General features: G+C 43.1%; 1 protein-coding gene across 1 annotated transcript in view; it reads left to right on the plus strand.

Moving 5' to 3' along the window:
• The window catches only part of ERBB4 (erb-b2 receptor tyrosine kinase 4), a 547,664-nt gene that overhangs the window by 507,097 nt on the left and 17,340 nt on the right, over positions 1 to 23,227 (plus strand). The window contains exons 21-25 of the mRNA XM_033064273.1: positions 7,665 to 7,820; positions 10,392 to 10,467; positions 12,413 to 12,559; positions 13,776 to 13,873; positions 16,592 to 16,762. Of these exons, the coding sequence (XP_032920164.1) occupies positions 7,665 to 7,820; positions 10,392 to 10,467; positions 12,413 to 12,559; positions 13,776 to 13,873; positions 16,592 to 16,762 (648 nt within the window). The remainder of the gene's footprint in view (positions 1 to 7,664; positions 7,821 to 10,391; positions 10,468 to 12,412; positions 12,560 to 13,775; positions 13,874 to 16,591; positions 16,763 to 23,227) is intronic.

Consider the following 23,227-nt stretch of genomic DNA (forward strand, 5'->3'; position numbering starts at 1 on the left):
AGTGCATGACATGCCAGTTTATCAGCACATTTCCAGTGGAAAATTATCTGCTACAGGGTCAGGAGTCATTTCCCAAGAAAGCTGGCTAAAAAAAAAAATTGTAATTAAGAGACTACCTTGGACTCAACCCTCTGTTAGATGTTTGCTGGATCCTACCTTCACATAGGTGTTTTTACTTTGCTCCAAGTTCATTTTCTAGTAGAGAAATTCTGAAGGCTCCTGTTTTGCTGACTTGAAACACATGGAATTTGTTAAAGGTGCATGAAGTTGGGGATATTGCAGTTCAGTCAGGTGCCATGAAAGGTCAGGGTATGGTTTGGTTTGGAGTTCTGGAGAGTTTCCAGTGTTTGCAGTGGGGCTGTGCTTGTTCTGAACCTGGGGGAAGGCTGTGCTTGTATCTGTTAATCTGGACGTTCCTTATTAATAGGCTGCACACTTCATTGATTTTTAATTAATTTCTGAAGAGACACAGAGGATAAGTGCTGCAGCCCACAGACATCTCTGTACTTAACTGCAGTCCACATCTCTATTGATTGCCTGCCTAAGGAGCAGAAGTAATCCATTTTAGATACACTTTCTTGGAGAGACTGAATGCACTGCACAATACACTCTCCCAGCTGTAATTGCATTGGCAAGAGGTCAGTGGCTGGGTGGGGGAAAAGCAGCCCATTGTTCAAGTGTGCTGCTATGGGCTGCCTTCCAGGAAAGCCAAGTGATCTCCCTGCTGGGCAGTTTGGAACTGCAGGATGAGGAAAGCACTGGTCACAGCTCTCCCATTACAGTTGCACTGGGAACTCCTTTATTACAGGCTGCTTTCAGCCTGCCTGCCTCTTCAGGGGAAGGAGCTGGAGCTAGTCTAACTGAAGCAATTAATGTAAGGGAGAAGAATGGCATTCAAAAAGCCTGTTCAAATTGATACCTCCCTTTGGTTTCCACTTTGAAAAGCATCAAACGCTTTCCAGGAGTATTTGGTCCACTGGGAGCTGAAACCCAAAGTCTCTGAGCACTCCCCAGATCAGCAGACAGGTATGTTCCTTCTGCTGGCATGTGCAGCACAGATTACTATGATTTGCTTTTGAAACAACAATTTGAAACAGCCTTTTTCATAAGGACTGTGATCCTGCCAGTCTCTAAACTGCAGTTACTTTGCAGTAAATGTTATTGCCCAGCAAGGAGAGTTTTGCAGTAATAAGTTTGTTATTTAGGCAGTTAGTTGTTGTTTAAAGGCCTCTTGCACAGAATAAGGTGGTGTTGGTGCAGTTGCACAAAGTGCACTGGTGATACACTCACTGTAAGCACAGCTACAGGCTGCAATTTCTCTCTCCTCTTTGGGCTGAAGTCCCCTGAGCTGTGGTTTTCTCCAGAGCTAATGGGAGAACATCCCTGTCCTTTCCAGCTCTTTGGGAATAAGGAAATGTAATGTAATGTAGTCTGTCCACATAGCCACAGTCCCAGGAGGCTGGACACCAGGTCCAGGTGAAGGGGTAACACAGGTAAGGCATGACCTACCTGAATCCTGGGGGTAGCACAGCCAGAATGACCCAATTTACCCACTGAATGGAGAATGGAGCTGGCACCTCACACCCAGCTGTGGTAAGAAAGCACCTCAGTGAATTGCAAAATGGAGATTAGGCACAGCTCCCTCCCTCAGGAATCTCACACTGGGGTATGAACTTTGCAGCAGCTGCACAGATGTGCCTGTAGTGGGATCAGAACCCAGAGCCATGTCCAGTATGGCCAGTATTGGAATAAATACCTGGTCTGCATCTCACTGATTATACTACTTCATGTGTTTATATAACATCTTTCATCAGACTCTTTATATTCAGCACCACCTAATCCAGAAAGCTGCATAATTTGAGGGAGCCTGGGAGAGAACTCATCTTTCCACAGGAGTTCAGACAAAGGACGTGTTTGATGAGGCAGTGGAACAAACTCCCCTTCTGGTGTTGCCCGAGGAGCTTCAGCACCTAGCCAGGATAGAGAGCTTTATTTCAAGGGCCCCACAAGCTCAGAACTGAGAACAGTCAATGCAGCAGTGACCCACTTATCTGTGCCATGAGGGGGTGAGATGACATTCCTGAGATGTTAATTTGGGATTGGAGTGGGTCTGGGACCATCCAAATGTCTGCTCAGTCCAGTCAATTAAGCGTTGAAATGTATTAAGCTTATGAAATTGCTTCTCCTCTCATTTCTCTACACTCTTTCTCCCTTTATGAATCACCTGTCATTTTGGAATAGACAGCATTTTTCCTGTAATTCTCATCTAATCAGACTCATAGCCTCTTTCTCTTCCCTTTGGCTTCTTGAGTTTGTTTCGACCTGTTGTACTTTAGCAACATCTTTATTTTGTGTCCTGGGATGGAGTTTAGCAGTGTAGTAAATCAGGCTTTTGGATTCCTGTTTCTGCAACAAATAAACTGCAGCTGATACAAGGTGCAAAGCAAATACCTGGTGCTGGCTTCTTTTTATCCAGACTTGCTCTTTTGCTGTGCAACTGGCACTTTTATATTGCTGTGGGTAGTGTGTGTCCTGTGGTTGGAATGAAGCCAGCTCATCCCAATTTTGTCCTTCAGCTGAGCCAGCCCACGTGTGAGCAGACAGAATCTGTACTTATGGGTGAGCCACAAGTGGAGGGATGTAAGACTGACCTGTGTCCAAAATACCACCACTCTCTTCCCAGCAGAACTAGCTCAAGTTACCTGTGCAGGAGTTGGATTTTCGCTGGTTGTCTTTCCACAGGGACAATAATCCAGCTGCACTGGGATCCCATCTCTTGAGTCAAGTACAGATAGTCTTGGTCTTGCTTCTGTGTACTCTGACCTGTTTAGTCTGAAAAGATTTAGCAAAGTCACAGCAGGACTGTGAGAAAAATCCTGCTATCAGCAGTGTCCTCTCTGCTCGTGTGACACCTGCTCAGGGGGCAGATCAGGTGAAGCTGCTGTCATCTGGTCCTGCTCAGGTGGACAGGACCAAAGCAACTGTAGGCAAATCCTGAGAGTTGTATCAACTTTGTATCCTAAGTGCATCTGAAGGTGGCCAGCTTGAGATAAAAGCACTTTTACCTTGAGATCCAGCTTGCCACACATTAATGGCACATTGCTTCAAACTTAAACTGGAGAGAAGTGAAACCCTGAGAGAGCTTGTCAAGTGAGCAGGAGAGGGGAAGAAATACATTGCTATCACATAAGCTTTCTTTGTCTCATAGAGAGGGAGAGATTAACTCACCCCCTATAATTGAAGTGAACTCCTAAATATTTGGGCTTATAGCACAGCACAGGATGCAGGACTGGTTGTCTCTAGCAGCTCCTCCAGGACTGGCAGAACTCCAGAAATCCTTGACAGGTGACCTGGTGGAGGTGTGCTTAGCACAAGGTGTGAGTGCCCAGCTGGGGCTGGGAGGGTGACCTGCAGTGCCAGCTCACACAGAACATCCCAGCACAGCACAGCACATTCCAGCACAGCACAGCAAATCCCATCCCATCCCACCCCACCCTGAGCTGAGTCAGTGCCTCTCAGAGCAGAGCCATCCTCCTCTCCACTGCTCTCTCTACCTGCCTGAGCGTGGTTGCTCCTGACAACAAAGGGCACAGTGTTTTCCTTGAAAGTGTATTTAGCCCCAGGCAAAATTACACCTTTTCCATGGGGTGTGCAGGGGAAAAGATGATCATTTGAGGCTTTCTGCAGTGATTCACATTATTAAGCAAGCCTTGAGTTATTAGGATGGTAAGAGAGCAGTCTCCAAGGCTGCAGATTAATGTCCATGAGAATTGAGTTGGACTTGAAATTTTCTTCCTTCATGTACCTGAAGAATGAATTTGATGAATCTGCCATGTGTGCTGGCTTTGGTGGGTGGAAGTTATTATTAAAGAAAGACAGGCTGCTCTTAATTCCTGGGTGAGGTAAGATCAACATGTCCTCAATTTAGGGAAACAATTCTATTTAGTGTAGAAAACAAGTAAAAGTCACTCTGAAAAAAAGTATTTCTGGGGGTTAGCTGTGGGCTGGTGTTGCTGAAGATCTTGAGGCAGGTAAAGGTCTTTTACTTGCTTTTTAAATTTAATTTGTTCTTGCAAAATGATGTCTTGCATTGTGAAGACAGAAGATGTGTTAAACTTTAGTGATTCAAAACACTTCAGTTCATCTCCAGCAATTATCCCAAAAGGACTTTGCATTTAATGACTTACATACCTGTTTGAATTCTGTCCTGAGCAATGAATCATTTTTTCTGGAGATAAAATCCAGGCACCTGAGGGAACAGCTTTTATGCAGTTCAGAGTTGAGCATTCCCCACAAGAGCTTTGGAAACAAATCCAGAAGCATCCTCAGCAGGGAGGTGGGACTCCAAAAAGTCCAGAAAAATGAAAGAAAACAAACTGCAGCACCTGAAATAGTCCATGCTCATACCTCTAACAGGCTGTGCTCAACAGCTTCCCTCAGAAACTGGGAAGCAAATTACAGCAGTAGCAGAAAGTAACACTGCTTATAATAATAATTTAAGGGAACAGCAAATTATGGCCACAACCTCAAGGCAGATCTCAGGACAAACCTGTGATTTGCCAAAAGACTTTGGTGATACTTCCACAGAACTGGAAATCACACTACTTTATGAACCTGATTTGAAGTTCAGCACTTGGAAAGATCAAAAAGCTGTCCCAGATCATTATCTTCTCTTGTCCCATGGAGTTTTTGACACAAAGTCTCCTTTCCACTGTCCCACTTCAGTTTATTGCCAGCACATTTTCTCATTTTTAGGTCTGATATTTTTCTTGTGAAAAGAGCAAACCTGACTGTACCTGTCACTGTGCCAGAGAATTTATAAACACTCCTTAATAAAACTGCAAAAGATCTTTTTTCATAGCTCTTAATTAATAACTTTAAGTCTATTCAATTCATAAAATGTCCTGGTATTCTCTCATGGGTTTTTTGGGTGGGGATGCCACCAGCTGTGTATATTTTATCATACTTCTGTATCATTTAAAAAGATTGAAGATTCATATAGAGCTTTTTTCCCTGCCAGGTTCAAACCTGTCTTCAGATAGTGGCAATATATGTTTAGACAGTGTTGCTGCAGTGAATACTGTAGGATTCCCTTTTTTAGATTCTTTGCCTTCCACTTGGATAATCTCATTTATTGAAAATATATACATATATACCTTTTTATTTATACTTCTGCCACCTACATGTAAAGCTTGTTGATAGGGTATCAGGAAAATCAAACATGTTTACACTGGGTATTCCCACGAGGATTTAAATTTCTGCAGACCACAGGCTCTGCAGAGGATTTTGCAGCTGCCACCCATCCCTACAGGGCCTGGTTTTAGCTTTTAGATTATACAGGTGGGAGACAGCCCTGAGCAAACTGTGTGATGATTCACAGGCAGATATTTCTGCCCTCCTTCTGGACAGAAAAGAAAAGCAGCTGTGGCATTGCTGAGGAGCAATGCAAGGTGTTGGTGATTATGCATCTTTCTAGTTCTTGAGAGAGTGAGGTTAGGATACTAAATAACAGCACAGAATTGGAATAAATGGGAGTGAATGAATAGAATAAACAGTGAAACATCCTAAAGTCTTAGCCTATAAGTTTAAAAAAAATCTTGAAATTAAAGACAGTAAAATAAGACCAGAGAGGCATGGTTAAGAATTTTGTTGTGAACTCTTTGAGTGAAGGATGTTTTTGCACACCTTACCATCCATTCCTGCCATCATTAACTAGAAATAGGAGGCTAAAGCCTTGGTACAGGTCATCTGTTTTGATTTTGACAAGAGAAATTCTGTTTTGGCCCAAAGAAATATTTTCATATTGTTTCAGTGCTGGTAGGTACAAGTTAATCTATTAAAGATTATAATATATTCTGATATATTCTGATGTCAGCAGAATTCCTTCATCAGCTGCTATCATGGTGTGGTTCTTGTGTGACTCTCAATTGTTTAGCCCATGAGATTTGTTTGCCTTTTTTATAGCAGTTTTAATTTGATGTCAAGAAACATTGAAGTCAAAAAAATATTATTCTTTTAAAGACTTACAATTCTGATGGTCAAAAGCCAAAAGGATTGATTTGCACTTGGCAGGAGGGTGTGTTTGCTTCAACTAGCAGTGCTTCTAAAGAATAACTTCAGTTGCTTTATGCCAAAGAGTCCCTGTGTCCTCTTTCAAAACCCCTTCACGCTGACTTCATGAAACAGAGTTTATGCCAAACATTCTCCCACATATTTACAAAGCTTTTACTGATGTTTGCACTGCAATTTTTCACTTAAAATCAGTTTAGGGCACCATTTGATGTTTTTTGTATTAGACATCCACTTTCATAGAATCCTAGAGGTGGAAGGGACCTTAAAGCCATGCAGTTCCACCCCCTGCCATGGCAGGGACACCTCCCACCATCCCAGGCTGCTCTAAGTCCATCCAGCCTGGCCTGGGACACTTGCAGAGATGGGACAGCCACAGCTTCTCTGGGCTACCAGAGACCATGGGAGGCAGCTTGTGTGGGGACAGGCACCTGTGAGCTCCTCAGGCAGTGAAGGGATAATAAAAGCTGGCCCATGGCACTGAGTAATTCTGGTTATTTTAATCACTACATGTGACTCTCTGAATTACCATCTGTATTATGGGATAATGTGATCTCTTTGGTATTCAGCAATGACTTTAAAAAATTATCATATATATATTATATAGAGCTAATATATTAAGAGATGCCTTAAAGGCAATTGTCAAGTGTGTGATTTCATCTCTAAGTTCTAATAATGGTGGTTAATGTCATAAATGCCTTTTAATGAAATTACAGGCTTGTAACCCTGCCCAACTATCCTTTATGTGTCACATAATTAATAAGACCAAGCTTTGGTGTTGATCTCAGTGTCACAAAGCATTGTGCAAATTTCCATACTGATGGTGGATGGTTAGTCTCCCATTAGAATAAAAATAAGGTTAAGGCTAGGCAGTTTGAGTATATGTTACCTTATCTTTAAAGGCAGCTGGATGGGCTTGTTAACAGAATATACTTCTAACAGAATATATATGCTCATCTGAAAAGGGCCATTGATCTATTGCCTTATTATAATACTACAGGCAATATTTTAAGGGAGTGAAAAGGTGAGGGAGTTGCAGCACTTGGAATAAAGAATTGTTTTCCTTCTAACCCACTGAGGATAGTGAAAATTTGTGACCAACTTAAAAACCATTTGAAGATGAAAAGAATCTTTATCTTGAATTAAAGGCACTGGTTTGAGTGTAACAGAGCTGGGATTGTTTCCCAGTGTGGTCTTATTTCTGGGGGGTTTTGGCTAAATTGATCATTTTTTATGGTCATCAGATTTCCTGTCTGAAGAACAAGGGCTGTAATACTTCTTTTCTTTGTCTCACATTTCCAGATTTTAAGCTTGCTGAAGCAAAAGAGTTATTTATATGTTATTTTGTTGGGTTTTTTTTTTTTTCTTTTGGCAATTGAATCTTATAGAATCATTCATGCTGGACTAACTCAAGGTTATCTAATCCTGCCTCCTGTTCAGAGCAAGAGTGATGTTGAACTTCTGCCCTCTAGGCCATTTTCTCATTGTAAATACTCCTAATTGAACCAGCCCTTTTACATGTCACCAGTGAAAGTTAGCTCTCAAAAAACCATGTAAGACTTCTTAGCATGATTGTGCTGTTCTTATTCCTTCAGGGAATGATGTACCTGGAAGAGAGGAGACTGGTGCACCGAGACTTGGCAGCCAGAAATGTCCTGGTGAAATCACCAAACCACGTGAAAATCACTGACTTTGGCTTGGCCAGGCTTTTGGAAGGGGATGAAAAGGAATATAATGCTGATGGGGGAAAGGTGAGTACTGACCATGGCTGGAAGTGAATCTAGCATGCTGTGACAAACCTCCTGGAGTTCCTTCTCAGGTCAGTGTGTCCCTGTGGGACTGTTACCTGTGTAAGAGAGTCTGGCAGTGACTGAGCAAAGCCCTGCCTTGGAAGAACTGTGAAAGCACACATAAAAGCTGCTCCTTTTTTGTACAGGAGCTTCTCCAGGCACTGAAATACAATTGCAGTTTTCACACTCAGAATAAGGTTTTTTTCACATGCTCCAGTTTGTGTCAAATTTTGAATACTTCAGTTCAATGAGTGATGGATGTTCTGGGGCATTCCTGCCCAGCGTCTTTCTCTGGCCAGCACACACCTCAATAATGCAGTATCACTTTCCCAGACAAGTGGTTTTTGTGAAAACAAAAGGGAAGGCCACAGAACATGAGAATTTAGCTCTTCTATCACATTGGAAGAGCCTGCATATGTTATTCCTTGTGTCCACCTCTCCAATACCATGCTGAATGCCAGGCCACTAAAAGCCAGCTTGAGGATAATTTTGAAACCAGCTATTTTCCCCTATTCCTTTCCAACAAACCACACCATGGCCATGTAGTGCCTTCCCTCATTTCTGCCAATTTCAGATTAATGCATGATAAAATTCAGAAGGCAGTAATTATGTGGTGCTTCTGGCTGCTCCCTAAAAATCTTGAAATTCCTCATTTCAATCTGGCACAGAATCCCAAAGGATTTGCTTCTCCTGGATGATCAGTTTGGTTTCTGTCTCCTTGCTATCTGTGTGTTTTTGTGCTCATCCATGCCCTTGTCTGGGCATGAACACACAGCTGCTGCCAGTGTGTGCTGTTCTCCAGGATGGGCTGCTGCCTTTTTTGTGTGGCTGCTGCCCTTGGATCACCTGGGCAGGTCAGCCAGGGAGCTGAAGAGCTTGAGAGGAACCACCAGTGCTTTCCCATTTCCCCATGGAAAGGTACCTCCTGGCAGGGAAGGTGGGGATTTGGCAGCTTTCCCTGATTCCTTCATCTCTGTGATGCTCTTCTTGGTAACCCCTCAGCCTCTTCCCTCCATCTGACAGCGAGTGACAGAAAAAGAGCTGATCCTTGCAAACCAGCTGTTTTCTGCCAGCTGTCTTGGACTTGTTACCCTGCTGAGAGCTCTGCAGCAGGATTTGTGTCAGATGTATCACTTCCCAGGTCCACAAAAGCATCCTGTGAAATCAAAGGACCTTGGTAGCATCAAGTTGTATTGAGAGCATGCTAAGGGTGGTTTGGACTGGAAAATCAAGTGGTTGTCAACAGAGGTGGTGCAGTTTCCATCCTTGAAGGTTTTCAAGTCCAGATTGGACAAATGTCTGAGTAACTTGGCCTAATCTCCTAGGCAGCTGAACCTGCTGTGAAGCTAGGGTGGGACTAGAGGCCTCCTGAATTACTTCCAACCTGAGTTATCCCATAATGAACGAGGCAGCTTTGCTCCTTCAGCAGCTGTTCACATCTGGGATACACTGGGAGTGAAAGCAATGCACTCCTGCAGAGTTTAGTGGGGGAGGATGAACTGTCTTTGCAAGAGTTAAGGCAGCCTTTATTACCAGGTGCTATTTTTGCCATAACTCTATAGGTTGTGTTCATTAGTGAACTTCGTGGAAGGTGGTTTCATAAGGGTTTGACTGAAGACACATCCTCTGCTTTTACACCCACCATCTGTTCAGATTTTCCTGCAGTTACTCATCCCTTTGGTTTATTCCAGCACCTCTTCCATAGCTCCAAACTGGAGGCAGCCCATACAAGTCCCTGCCAGGTGAAAATCTCCAGAGTGTTTGTCCATCAGGAATTCACAGACTGCCAGGCCCAGCTCAGGAATGGGAAACCCCATGAATTCCATTTGAGCAGAACTCGAGTGGGTGGGCTGTACTGCAGGGATGAGGTTTGGTTTGACCCTTCTCTGTCAGAAGAGATGAGCTGGCCCTGAGGGTGATTCACTGACACAGGAATGGGGGGCTGCTGGCTTGGTGTGGGGAGCAGTGCTGGCACAGAGAACTGGGATTTCTAACAAATATCAGGAGCTAACAATAAAGCACTGCAGAGTCTCCTCATTGCCTGTTTACCGTGGTGATGATGATGGTGATGGGGACAGAGAAGTGTTATGGTCACTGCATTGTAATGTGGCCTCATTAGAGAGCAGCTATCACTGCTATCAGTGTTGCTATCTCAGATTGCAGAGATTGCAAACTGTTCAGGAAAAAACGCTTCTGCATTCCACCTCCTCTGCTGCACTTCAGATTTAGGGGAATTATATGCAGTTTTTGCATTGGTCCCTCTTTACAGAGGTTTGGTGAAAGCATGGTTTGTTCCACTGCTTCTGAATCAGTGAATATCAGAAGTTCTGCAGGTAACTGGCTTGTCTTTCTCACCTCCAAGTTTTATGAGGCACAGCCCCATTCTAGAGGGCAGGAACAGCCATTTCCTCTGCTTTTTTCCAAGCTCACCATGGAAGGAGGCAGGGAGAAAGTTGTAGTCTTCATACAAGAACTGCTTGTATTGTTTTAATAATATATTTCTAAGGTTACATTTCTCTTGTCCTTCCCTAGATGCCAATTAAGTGGATGGCTCTGGAGTGCATACACTACAGGAAATTCACTCACCAGAGTGATGTGTGGAGCTATGGTAAATCTTCACATGATTAGTTAAAAAAGTTGTGTCTTTGTGTTAGTATGTTAAATATATTCTCTTTTCTCAAAGGAGTTAATTCCAGAGGCATTTGCTCTTCAGGTATTTTTTTTAATTCCCTTTGAATGTGTAACTCTAAGCAGCAATTGTTGCTGTCTCCTGTGTTACTGCCCTGCTCACTGAAATACATATATTATCATGATGTTCCTCACTGGGGTGAGTGCCTCAAGGTCTGGTCTGGTCTGGAAGCAGCTTGGCTGATTATTATGACAGAAGAAGACCTCTTTCAGCTTAGCCACAGATTCATAAAAATACAGCTGCAGGTCACAATTTTCAGCAGCCTTTGAAAAGCTCAACTCTAAAAGCCATGAATGTCAAAAAACATTTTCAAGGCTTATGGGACTTCCTCTACCTAGAGTCAGATAAAAGGGAATTTGTCATAATACAGAGCAAATATGGCAAGAGAAAGAAAAGAAAGAGACAAGCTCTCCAAACTAACTAGAACAAGCATCTATTTAATTTCACAGATAACTTGGGAATTGGTGAGCTGCACACACAGAGAAAAAGTGATATTTGAGAAATGAGGTGTTCATTCAGTGCTGCTAATGCTTATTCAGATGAGCTGTTTGCCACATCTGCTGCGTCTCTGCCTGTTTGTCTGGCATAGCTATTACTAATAAAATCATGTATACCTTCACAAATGGAAATTTGCAGCACTATCTGGGGCTGTGGAGTCCTGTTTGCATTTCCTGTTGCCATATCATTTTGAGCCAAAAGGGTGTGCAGCTCTGTTCATTACTCACTTTTACCTGTGGGTAGCAGCAAAAGACACTGTTTGCTCTGGTGGGGTAGCTGCTCTCTTCTAGTCAGCTGAAAAAGCCTGGGAGAGTTCATCTGATCTTGTAAAGCTGCTCTTTCTCTTCAAATTCTCTATACTCTGGATCAGTCAGGAAAAAATATGCCTTCATTTATGAAATTCATTTTAAATGCAGGAAGCCCAGAGTATCTATAATCAGAAAGGAAAAGACTATAAACAGTTGACAAGTTATAGTTATTTAATATCAACAAGGAGATGAATGAGGGTGAAATCAGTGTGGTTTTCTCATGTGGTAATTTTGCCCATCACTTTTCACATTAGCATGACAGTTGTCAAGATATGGTACTGATCTGAGGCGTGCTTAAAATGACCTTTGCAATACAAGTGAAACAAAATGTGTGAGAGCAGCATTTTCAATATTTAAGATTCTGTTCAAATTCTTTTACTTATGATATATGATCTTTATTTCCAGCTCTGAAGCCTAAACAAATCCTATGGCTTTTCAAAAAGAGAATGTTGGGTTTGTAGTACAGCACTATCATACACTCAAATCCATAAGGTGATTTAAGGGGAAAAATGATAGCAGTGGCTGTGAATGACTTAAAAGGCAAAGCCAATGACCTGATGTTACTCAGTGCTGTACCTTTGGGGGAAATTGATGCTCTAAGTGAGGGAACATCTATGCTTTTCCCCTTAAAATAATAGAGTACATCAGGCATTCATTTCCCTTTTTGATAAAAGAGTGTGATGTACTCTTTTGTTATTGCACCCATTTACTTTACCACCCTTCATTTGTTTCAGACCTTTCTCCGGTGCCTCAGGTCTATCATGCCACTTCTCACACCGATAAAAATGAGCAAAGTTGCTTTTGAAGATTACCACAAAGTGCTGTTTCGCTGTTTCCCAGAGGTTCTAAGTGACAGACTGTCATGGTTTAAGCTCAGATGGCAGCACTGTGTAGCCACTTGCCCAAAGTGATAGAGCCACCAGTCCAAACCAGTGTTTTTCCAGTGTTGGTGAAGAAGAGATTGCAGCCCAGCACTGGGCCAGGACTCTCTGCTGTGAGAGATGGCGAGGGAATGTGGATGGTGTGGCCTCAAACACTGACACTGTTTCTCTGCCTAGGAGTCACCATCTGGGAGCTGATGACCTTTGGAGGGAAGCCATACGATGGAATCCCGACTCGAGAGATCCCCGACCTCCTGGAGAAGGGCGAGCGGCTGCCCCAGCCCCCAATCTGCACCATTGATGTTTATATGGTGATGGTGAAGTGTAAGCAATCGTCACTTCTCATACCCCTGTGCTCCTTGCAAGAGGGACACTGCTTTAGAACATTTGCGTAGGTAGTGTCTGACAGAGCTGGGAAACTCTTTTGCAAAACAAAAGCTTCCCAAGACACTGTAAATTCCGTTTAAATACTGTCTGCACATCTTTTGCAATTTTGCAATTGTTAGCCATGAAGGGCCGAGTTAGCTCAGCTTCTTATTACTGTCAGATGTTATCTCACACACTTGCTGTGAAGTCAGAATTGTATGATTGTTATTGTAAACCCTTGTCATTTCCATGACAATTGATTCTGATGCAAAAAAGATAGTGTTAAACATAATTATGGCACGTGGATACCCAGCCAGAGAAGGCTGGGAGGAGAAATCCCATTTCCAAATATTGAGGAAGGAAATCACAAATGTTTTATTGTTAGTAGCAAGAATGGTAATTGCAATAAAAAGTAAAATTAATAGAAGAAATTCTACCGAGAGGATTATTTTTTATCATTCCTAGTCCACTACAAAAATTTATGAATATTTTTACTGTAGTAAAAAAGGAAAAAAGTCTGCACATGGTTTCTTCCAACTTTTTTATCTCCAGGATACCCCCTCTAATGACAGTATCCTCCAAGGTTATGCTTCTAATTTAAAAAGAATTAGAAATATCTCTCTGATATTTCTGGCTTAATTTAAATGAGATTAACATACAGACATCTCATCCATCATATATACTCCTTTCCCTTTTGCTTTGTACACAAAAGCCCTGGGGAAAAAAAAAAAAAAAGACAACTAGAAGTAAATTAAATATTTTCTGAAAACACTTGTACTGTGCATGGAGGTGTGGAAATGAAATTGTGCAAGGGCTTTCTTGAGTGCAAAAATATCCCACCTGGTGAGACAAAATCCTTAATAAAAGTCAGCCAGTGCTGGTATCAAAGTGTGCAAGATGGAGAAGATGGCAAGGTGGTGTTGCTGTCTCTGGGACAGAGAGGAGCCCAGCAAATCAAGAAAAATTCCATGCAGTAAGGAACACTCTAGTCTGGCCAAAACCAGGTGTTTCCCATTTTATGCATCATAGAATCCTACTTTCCATTCTTCTGCGTTCTTTATTGCAACTTTTCTTTGGGCCAGAGCTAGCAGGCACTTCAAACTTGAGCATTTAAAAAAAATGGAGTGATTTCCACCTTGACACTTCACTGTTTTCTTTCTCATCTTTGCTCCAGGCTGGATGATTGATGCTGACAGTCGGCCAAAGTTCAAGGAGCTGGCTGCTGAATTCTCTAGAATGGCTCGAGACCCTCAGAGATACCTGGTAATTCAGGTAAGCAGCCCTGCAGCATTACTGGGGTGGGGAAAAGAATTCTTTCTGCAACACCCAGCTGTTAGGGGCATTGCCTTTGAATCTCTTGAAGTTCAAAAGAGCACTTTTGAACCTAAAGCAAACAGTGACCACAATGTTATACAACCATGAAGTAGAATGGACAGTGTCAGTATCTCAAAAATAATAATATTAATAATACAACAATCTGAAATTCCTTTCCTAAGCTCATATTTATGAGCACATACACAGTCTCTGGCTTTAGAAGCTGCTCAGTGCTTTGCATTCCCTCATGAAACTGGAGACTAATTTTGTCCATCAGTGGATCTATTTTTAGACCAAAGGCTTCCTTGGCTCTAAAATTGATTAGGCTGAATCTTTTCCCTGCACTGCTGAGATCACAAGCAGGATTCTTTTCACAGCCTAAACATGAAAATTTCTTAGAAGGCAGGGAGTTGTGTCACTGGTACCTTTAATGCTCAGGAGGAGCTTCCCTCTCTTTTCTCATGCTCTGAGGGCTCTGGAGGCTTCAGTCCCTGTGAGAGGGTTGTGAAGGGTTCATCCCTCATGGGTTCATCCCATCAATCTGCCCTGTGTGCTTCCCTAACTCTGTGGTAGCCTAGACCTCTGTGTGTTTATTACAGCTCAGACTCCAGCCACTGAAGGTGTGAGGTTCTTAGGTAAGGGCCCAGTGTGTGAGCAGTTTGAAGGAAAATGAAAACTTAAAATTGAGGTGATGCTGAAACACCAGAGACCAGAGCATGGGAACAGTTTTGTCCTAGTTTAGAGGACAGGTGTCTGCTGAGAAAGGCAGGAACTTCTCTTTGAAATGGAGAATGTAAACCCCCTCCCTCCAAATTATTATCATTTTGAAATCAAGGGGCTTTCAGGCAAAGATATGGGAATTAGGAATAACAGTTCTTTACTAGGGAAATTAAAATAGAAATACAGTACTACAAAGAAACAAACTCCAAACCCTGACAAAGTCAGAGCACAGCCTGACACCCTGTCAGGCAGGGTGTTGGCAGCAGTCCCATTAAATGGTGGCTGCATCCTCCTGCAGTGACAGATGTGGCTCAGTTGGAGCAGTGCTCCTGTACAAGGTGCAGTTTCCCTCCGGAGCTCCAGTGGTGATGTGGAGAAATCCGGTTTTCCTCTGGAGTCCAGCGGAGAAAGGGGCTCCCTTAGTGTCCCAAAACCTCTGTTTTTATCTTGGTAAGAAATGTTGGGCTCTTCCCCCTGGCTGGAGCAACTCCCAATGGGATGCAGTAATTTTATCAGTCCCACTGTGGGACTCAATGGCCATGAGCAGAAAATGACTGGCTGGAGGAAGGATGGGTTGTGAAAAGATAAAGAACAATGCCCTGCCTGGTTTCAATGGATGGCCCATTAGCAGAATATCTCCCACGGAGATAAGGATCACTGTCCCCACCCTCAACAGATGGTGATAGAACAGATACCTTTGATCACACTCTGTATTGTAACCCCAGACAAGTTTGATGCAGGGAATGATATTCCCGTGCTCTGTCTCATGCTGTATCTGCTCCACATCATGGAGCACAGGGCAGAGGTGCACTGAGCTGATCCTCAGCTTCACACTGATATAAGAATTCCTAGTGGAAGGAATTCTGTACTCCAGAAGTACAGCCAGTGCCACTTCACGTCTCCTGAATGGGTCCAGTGCCAGTCCCCCAGGGTTGTGTTTGATTGCACTGGGTAGAGCTGCCAGATGACTTGTGGTGTGTTCCTGCACACTGTGAATCATCCTGCTCTCCTCCAGCTTCAGCACAAGGAAAATATGGTTGGGAAGTGAGATACTTGGTGCTGAATGAGGAATTCCTCTTGCACTATTCTCCACTGTGCTAAGTTCAGCTGATTCTGGGAAAATCAGTCTGATAAATGACTTTGTTAGATAGGACATGTTTCCTTATTCCAAATACCTCTTTCCTCTGTTTGTCCCCCTGCCCTTCCCTCCCCTGCTGCCTGGTCTGGAGGGTGTTTCGTCCTTTGAGGCTTCTCTCCAGTGCTCCTTACAGACAATATGAGCTCCTGGAGGAGAAACCAGGGCCAGTGGAGTTTGGCTTTGTTTCTATAGGCTGATAGGTGTTTGTGGCATGGGCTGCCTCTGGTGATGTTTTGTGGCACCATCAAAGTGCAGCCTGGATTTGCATCTCCAGCTTGTAGGTGTTATTTCAAGGCACTGTTGTTCCCTAGTTGGATTTTTGTTGTTTATAGCTCTCACATTCTGCAGAACTTTCCATACTTATAGGAGAGAAATTTACCTTTTAAGTCCCTTAAAGTACAAATTAAAATAAAGCAAACATCCAGACATAACAATTTCCTTGTTATTCCCAAACCCTCCTATTTGAGCTTAAATAGCTGAGATATTTCACAAAATATGTCAGAATGGGGTGAGAAACTGATCTTGTATGGGAAAAAGAGAGAAGAAAGAATAAAAGCTCAATCACAAGAATGCCCCAAAAATGGTTTTGCTTGATTCATGCAGTTACTCCCTTTTTGTCATCATATTACCAGTAAAAAAAACCAACCAAACAACAAAACAAATCCACAAATTATGTGGATATAGTGCTTTTGAACAAAGCAAGCAGCATGTGTGGTCCCTGCAGCCTGGCTGCCAAGACATTAGGAAGGCTGAAATTCTCTCTTTGGGAAGTTAATCCATTTTTTGTTGTTTTTCCTCTCTCAATACAATCTGTTCAGGGAGATGATCGTATGAAGCTCCCAAGCCCAAATGACAGCAAGTTCTTCCAAAATCTTCTTGATGAGGAAGACCTGGAAGACATGATGGATGCTGAAGAGTATCTTGTTCCTCAAGCATTCAACATTCCTCCTCCCATCTACACCTCCAGGACAAGAATTGATTCCAACAGGGTAAGAGCAAGTTCTGACAGAAAATATTGGTTTTTGTAAAAGCACAGGTGGAGATTTAAGTACACCAATCAAACACAGGCCAGCACTGCCTTGGGAATGACAAGCTCCCATTGAAAAGAGAGTGGCTATAAAAATGTTGTCACTGTCCCTGTTCATTGTGCCTCGGTGGATTCTAAATGAATAGCCCAGCCTTGAGTGAACAAAGGCTCAACTTGATCTGCCTGTCCTGCAAGCACAGCTGAGGCTCCTGAAGTCAAGCAGTGCTGGCTGCACTGTGATGTGGCCAGGAGGAGCACAGCCCTGGTGCTGCCATCCTGCTGTCTTGGCAGGGCTGGCACTGATGGAACTGAGGGCAGCTGCAGTGTGCAGATAATGCAGCTTTTGTGGCTGGAGCCAGATTTCCAAGCCAGCCTCTTTTCCTGCTTGCACATGATGCTTTCATGGCCCCCCTTCCCAAAGGTGTGTTTGTGCTGAGCACATTGGAGGTTGATGGCTGATCTTTGCACCCTGCCTGTCAGGGGAGGAAATGCTCTTCATTGTATGTGGGGACTTGAGGCACAGAGAGTGTTGAGGGGGAACTCAGCTCACAGAACTCAGGAGTTGGGAATAGGGGTAGGGGTAGTGATAGAATCTAAGCTCTTCCGCTAGACTTTGTGTTACTGAAGCAGGATGGGTGAACATTGCTGCCTACCTCAGGCATTTCCAGTAAGTTGATTTCTGGAGGTGTCTTTCTCTATCCACTAACCCCTGACAGCTGCAGAGCAGTGTCAGCCCTGCTGTGTGAGCTCTGGGGTGTTCAATCCTGTCCTACATGTCTGTGCCCTGCTGCAGGTGAGGAGCTAAGTCAGATGTCTGGAATCTGCTTTCCCTCCTCAACAGGTCAGACCTCTGCCTGTTCTGTGCTTGGCTCCAGCCTTTTAAAGCCCAGCTGCCACCCCTTTTCACATAACTGAGAGATGGTGAAATGCATTATTAATGTGAGGGCATTCACAGAGGCATCAGGTGTGTTTTATCTAGGGACTTGTTTTCTCTCCAGGCTCCTTTTGGTCCAAAGCAACAGTTTAAATACTAAGTATAGTCCCTTTGAAATGCTGGTGTTTATTACCCATGGTTTAGACACCTTTTGGACATTTATCCTTAGCTGAGGTAGTTCCAAATCCGTGCCCAGGTGTGAACTGATTACAGCATGTGAGACAGGGAAGAGGTGAGGGAAAGAGATGAGTGTGTAATCTGAGCAGTATCCATGCTCTGGCCATACCCCACAAGAAATCTGTGCTTTCTGGGAATAAGGAAGGCAAAATCTGATCTTAATAGTCAGTTTGGGAGGAAATTGCTGCTGTTTTAAAGGCAAGGAAACTGGAGATATCTGGATTCATGTAGCATTTCTCCTGCATCACTGAAAGACAATGAAGTGGGGATGATGCATGATTTAGCAATAAGTGAGAAACTTTCTTTTTGTGGCTACAAGAGTTCATTGGTGGTGACCTGAAATAAGTCAGGTTTACTACTAGCTGTCTCTGGAGAGGTTGTTTCCTTTCCTGCCAAAGAAGGGAAGGACAGCATTACCTTTGGAAGGTACTCAGTGTCACAGGGATGTAAATCACTGGAGCTTAGTTTGGCACAGTTTGCCATTTACACCAACACAGGGCTGAGAGGGCAGGGTCTGACATATTGGGTTTGTTAGATTCATCTCACTCTCATATTTGCTGGAAAAACTGGGACATATTTAAAGGAGAAAGGCTTAGTAGAAAAATGCTTTTTCAAGAGCTCCTTTTGCCCTCTGTCTTTGGTACCAGCCCAGCTGAGGAGCCCAGTGGAGCTGAGGGAATTCAAATACAAATCGTAGAGTTGATATTGTGAAAGATTTATTTACAACATGTTATTTGGGCAACTAACATGGTGACTGGGACATTCCTGGAATGAAAACACAGGCATTTATTTTTATTATTGTCATTAGCATTGGTGGTGGTGGTGCTATTATACAGAAATTCAAATAACTTTGACAAAGCCTTTTCCCAGCTTCAAAGCACACCATTGCACCTGCTTGCACATGTGATCTCCTTGAAATCAACAGAGCTGCAGAAAGAGACCCCAGGCCTTATTTTTGCCATACAGAGAGACTCCATCACATTCTTGATGTGACATCTTTCCTCAGCTCACAATTTCCCAGCTTGGTTTGAAACTGTGATCTTGTACCACTGAAGACAGTGGGAGCTTTGCTTTGCAATTCAATTTAATAACAGTAAGCAAGACTGTATTCTCTTTTCAGTAACTCCTGTTGCTAAGAATTTTTCTCTGACATTGTACAACAATCTAACATTTAAGCAAAGCTGCAATTACCCTTTGCCAAAAGTTTTCAGTTTGTGAGCCAAGTTGTCTGACCCAGCTCAGACAGAGGTCAGAGAGGGCCAAGCTGGAAGCCCTGCACCTGCACTCCTGGTTTCCTTCCAGAGAGGGGGATTCTGGAGGTAATACATACGTGCAGAAGGACACATACATTTCTGTTGCCTTTGTGAAGCACTCAGTTTCCTGGTATGTTAGCTATTCTTTTAATGAAGATTTATTTAAACATAACACAGTCACTCCTTTAAAGTAATAGTGCATCTGCTGTGCAGAGTTGAGTACAGATGGATGTCAGCTACAGGAATCACATGGAACTGAAATGCTGTCAGAGCTCTCTGTCTGCACTTGTCTGATTCTGCCTTGGTGTTTCCTTTGGACAGTCTCTGATTTATGCTTGTTTAGCCTGGTGCATATTGATATTGCACAAACTCATTATGGTGCTGCTGCAGCCATGGCCACCAAATGAATGGATACAGCTCAGTTTGTGTTTGCTGTGTCTGACAAATTGCTTTTTATGGGGAGATTGTGAGGCAGTTTGGTGAAGGAAAACACACTGACAAGAGCTACATGATCTCCATGTCATCTTCAGGGATAAGAAGCATGAAAAATACTGCATTTCCCAACTCAGCTGTTCCAATGGCAGGTCTGGTACCAAATTTAGGGGAAGATTTGGTCATATTATTTTTGAGGAAGATAGCCAAGGGGTCAGTCAGGGCACTGTGCTCCTTGTCTGTGCTGAGTGTTGGTTGAATGCTCCAGCAGCACAGCTCCCTGGGGACAGAAGTGGGCAGGAAGAAAGCAAGGAGATCATGAACCTTCTCACACACAGGTTTTGAAGTCAATGAATGAAGGAAGAACAACAACCTGAAGTTTCCCTGCGTGGGGGTCTCAGGTCTAAATCCTTGCAGCTTCTTGGTGGGAGAGACACCACTGGGGGTGTAAAACACTCCTGCCCTTGGGAAGAAAAGGGCTACTGGGATGTGCACTAACCCCATGGATAGAAGACTGGAGAGAGGGAAGGCTTCTGGGAAGTTGCCAGCTCCCCAAGAAGTCTCACATCCTTCTTCCTCCAGGGGTTACAGAGATTTATGAAGCTGCAAGGCTCAGCTTCAGCATTTCCATCACATCCACACTGGCTCCCTGCTGGCATGTCCTTGGGACCCACCTGTGCTGCTGGGAGCAGAGCCCTGCACAGGCTCTGACCCTTCACAGGGGCCTCTGTTGTGAAGTCCACTCTGAGACTGCTGCAGCTTTTAAATGAAAATTAGCATCCTAATCTAAACTGAATTCTTTCACTGGATCTGAAACTCTTCAGTTGCAATTTTGTATCTGGCTTTTTCCAGTTTTTATTTTCTACTGTCTAGAAAAAGGGTGAATGGATACAGGTACTCCAGAAAAACAGAGTTTTAGAAGCTCTGTGCTTCTGAGAGATAAGCTGAATCCTCAGCAGTGTTTCCATGAGCACAGGACCCCAGCTAGTGCTTGAGTGTCCTGCATTCACATCCATTAGATGATTCATTCAGGTGTTTGTAACCAGTGCTGTCCTGTGTGTGCAGAGATAATGCTAATACAGCAAGCACTCTGTGTGCCCCACGATGCTTTTTGCTCTAAATCCTTGGCTAATTCCTGATGAAAACTGTCTATACTGTTTATTACTCACTGATACTGTCCCTGTAATTTTATTCCATACACTGTATATCATGGAAGCACCTGCCAACCCTGCAATTAAATATCAAGCAATTTGTTTTCAGAGATGTCTCATCCATATGTCCATGGAGATTATCCTGCTTGGCTAAAGCAGACTGTGGGACTCTGGAAGCCAGTTCTCAGTTCTCTGAGCAGTATCTGGTGTGCCACTGCAGCAGTTCTGGCATGGCCTTAGATCTGTAGTGCAGCATCCTTCCCCTTGGCAAAGCCAGGAGGGAGTCATGGTTCAACCATGATTCCTCTTGTGTGCAGGGCTTTAGCAGCACCTGGTTCAACCATGATTCCTCTATGTCCAGGGCTTTAGCAGCCCCTGGTTTGACCATGATTCCTCTATGTCCAGGGCTTTAGCAGCATCTGGTCCCCATTTCTTTTTCCTGTAAGAGAAGGCAATGAAGTGTTCCTGCTCAAGTCATTTCTCCAGGTGTGTCCTGGCCACATGGGAATGATGGCAGTCAAAATGCTTCATCTTGAAGTTAATTCAAAATGTATGTGAAGAGACATCCAGGCTATATGGAGCCATTAAAAGCATTTTGTCCAACCTTCTGGCATAGAACAGACAAGAGTCTCTTGTCTCTTAATTTTTGCATCAAGTGCAGAAATTCTTTTTGAGATGGAGTTTGTCTTTCAGAAACATTATCTTGGATGTATCAGGTGACATAGAAAATACATCACAGTTTCTCTGGGCAGTTAATGTTGACTCTTTAGCAGGGTTTGGATCCTGTTCCTGCCTGCCATGCAGACTCTTTTGTGCTGGGTTTAAGGAGCTGCCAGCTATCAGAAATCTCTGGATTTCATGGTGTGATTCTTGGGGTGTCTTGTGCAGGGCCAGGAGCTGCACTCGAGGATCCTTGTGGGTCCCTTCTACTTCAGGATATTCTGTGATTCTCTGTTTCTTCTTCTTAAAAGGCTAAACAGGATATTAACATTTGTATGTGTCTGCTCTTAAATGATGACAGCACAGATGTCTTTTTTTTGCTTTGTTTGTGGTGTTTGCCACCTTTCTGCTTCTGCAGTATCTTCCTCAAAAATAATACGACCAAATCTTCCCCTAAATTTGGTACCTCTTAGGGCAGTCTGTCAGGTTGTGGTCTTCTTTAGTTATTTCTATCCCTTTTCTTTAATTGCTGCTCCTTAAAAGGTGATCAAAAACTTTCTGAAAATCTTAGTGGGCATTTTTTGCTTCTCTCACTTCCTTACACAAGTGTGGCAATAAAATCTCCAATGCCAGAAGAGATGTCTTGTAAACAAACTAGACATTGATTCAAAGCATTTCAGATGATTACACTGAGTAACTCTATATTGGCTCTCTTGCTTCTTTAAAACTGCTTTATTACTTAGAGAAGTTTATCTGAAGCCCTTCTGTGTGTCTTTTGCTAAACACTACATTTTGTGTGTTTCCCTAGGGGAGTCCAGGCTGCATTTACTGCCTTCAGACCTCCAGGGTCAGTTCAAAAGCCCACCAAGCCCTCTTTCAAGAGCTCCAATTTTCATTTTCTGCTTTCCTAAGTTTAAATGACATTCTGGTGGCAGGAGGCTCCTGTCTATTCTGCTCTGCCTTTTGAATTAAGCACTTCCCAAGAGCTGGTAGTGTTTAGTGGGTGTCTGGCACACCATCACAACTATTTCACCTATTTACTTTTTTCCTCTAGAAAATTCTTTTGGGTCTGTTTCTAGTTTTTTGTTGAAAGTGTGGATAGCACCAGGCTAACCTTGTCCATGAAAAGCAGGAGATGAACCCAGACTGATACTAGCCAGCCTAATTTCATTGCTCAGGGTGAAGAAGCACTAGGAATAACCATGCAAAGATAGAGGATAAAATATATTACATGAAAAATTATATTGGTCTTAATATTTTACATAGAAAAAGGAATGCTTCTTACAGAATAAGTGAATTTAGAACAGGTGTGTTTAAATATCTTTTTAAAATGTGCTGGGCTTGCTAGAAGATAAAGGAAGAAAATTTTTATGGAGGACTCAAATGGAATAGATGATTCCTGGGTCTTCACAGGGAATTCTTTGAAAGTGCTTTATGGCAATTAGTTTCTTGCTTTGCAGCCAGGCTGGCTGAAATCAGTGATATCTCTCAAGGAGTAAACTCTTCTCTGCCTGAATTGATTATCAGGACCAACTGGTGATATTAACTCATGATTTTGCAGGGAAGTGCCTTAAAACAGGACTTTTTAAAAAATATATTAGCTATTTTCTGTCCCATTCAGGAATACAGCTTTAGAGTCAGGCACAGAGACTTTCCTAAATGGATGGTATTTTGGCTTGTACAAATTGTGAGATGGATTAATAACCAAACCAGCAGCTCACAGCACTTTGTGAGCTTGGTGGGAGAGGCTGTAGCTGTACATTGCCTCCATCCTTGATGCATGACGTAAATTCATTGAGCTTTAATATAAACTGGTTTAA

Source organism: Catharus ustulatus, chromosome 7 (genome assembly GCF_009819885.2).
Source record: "Catharus ustulatus isolate bCatUst1 chromosome 7, bCatUst1.pri.v2, whole genome shotgun sequence".
Classification (NCBI taxonomy): domain Eukaryota; kingdom Metazoa; phylum Chordata; class Aves; order Passeriformes; family Turdidae; genus Catharus; species Catharus ustulatus.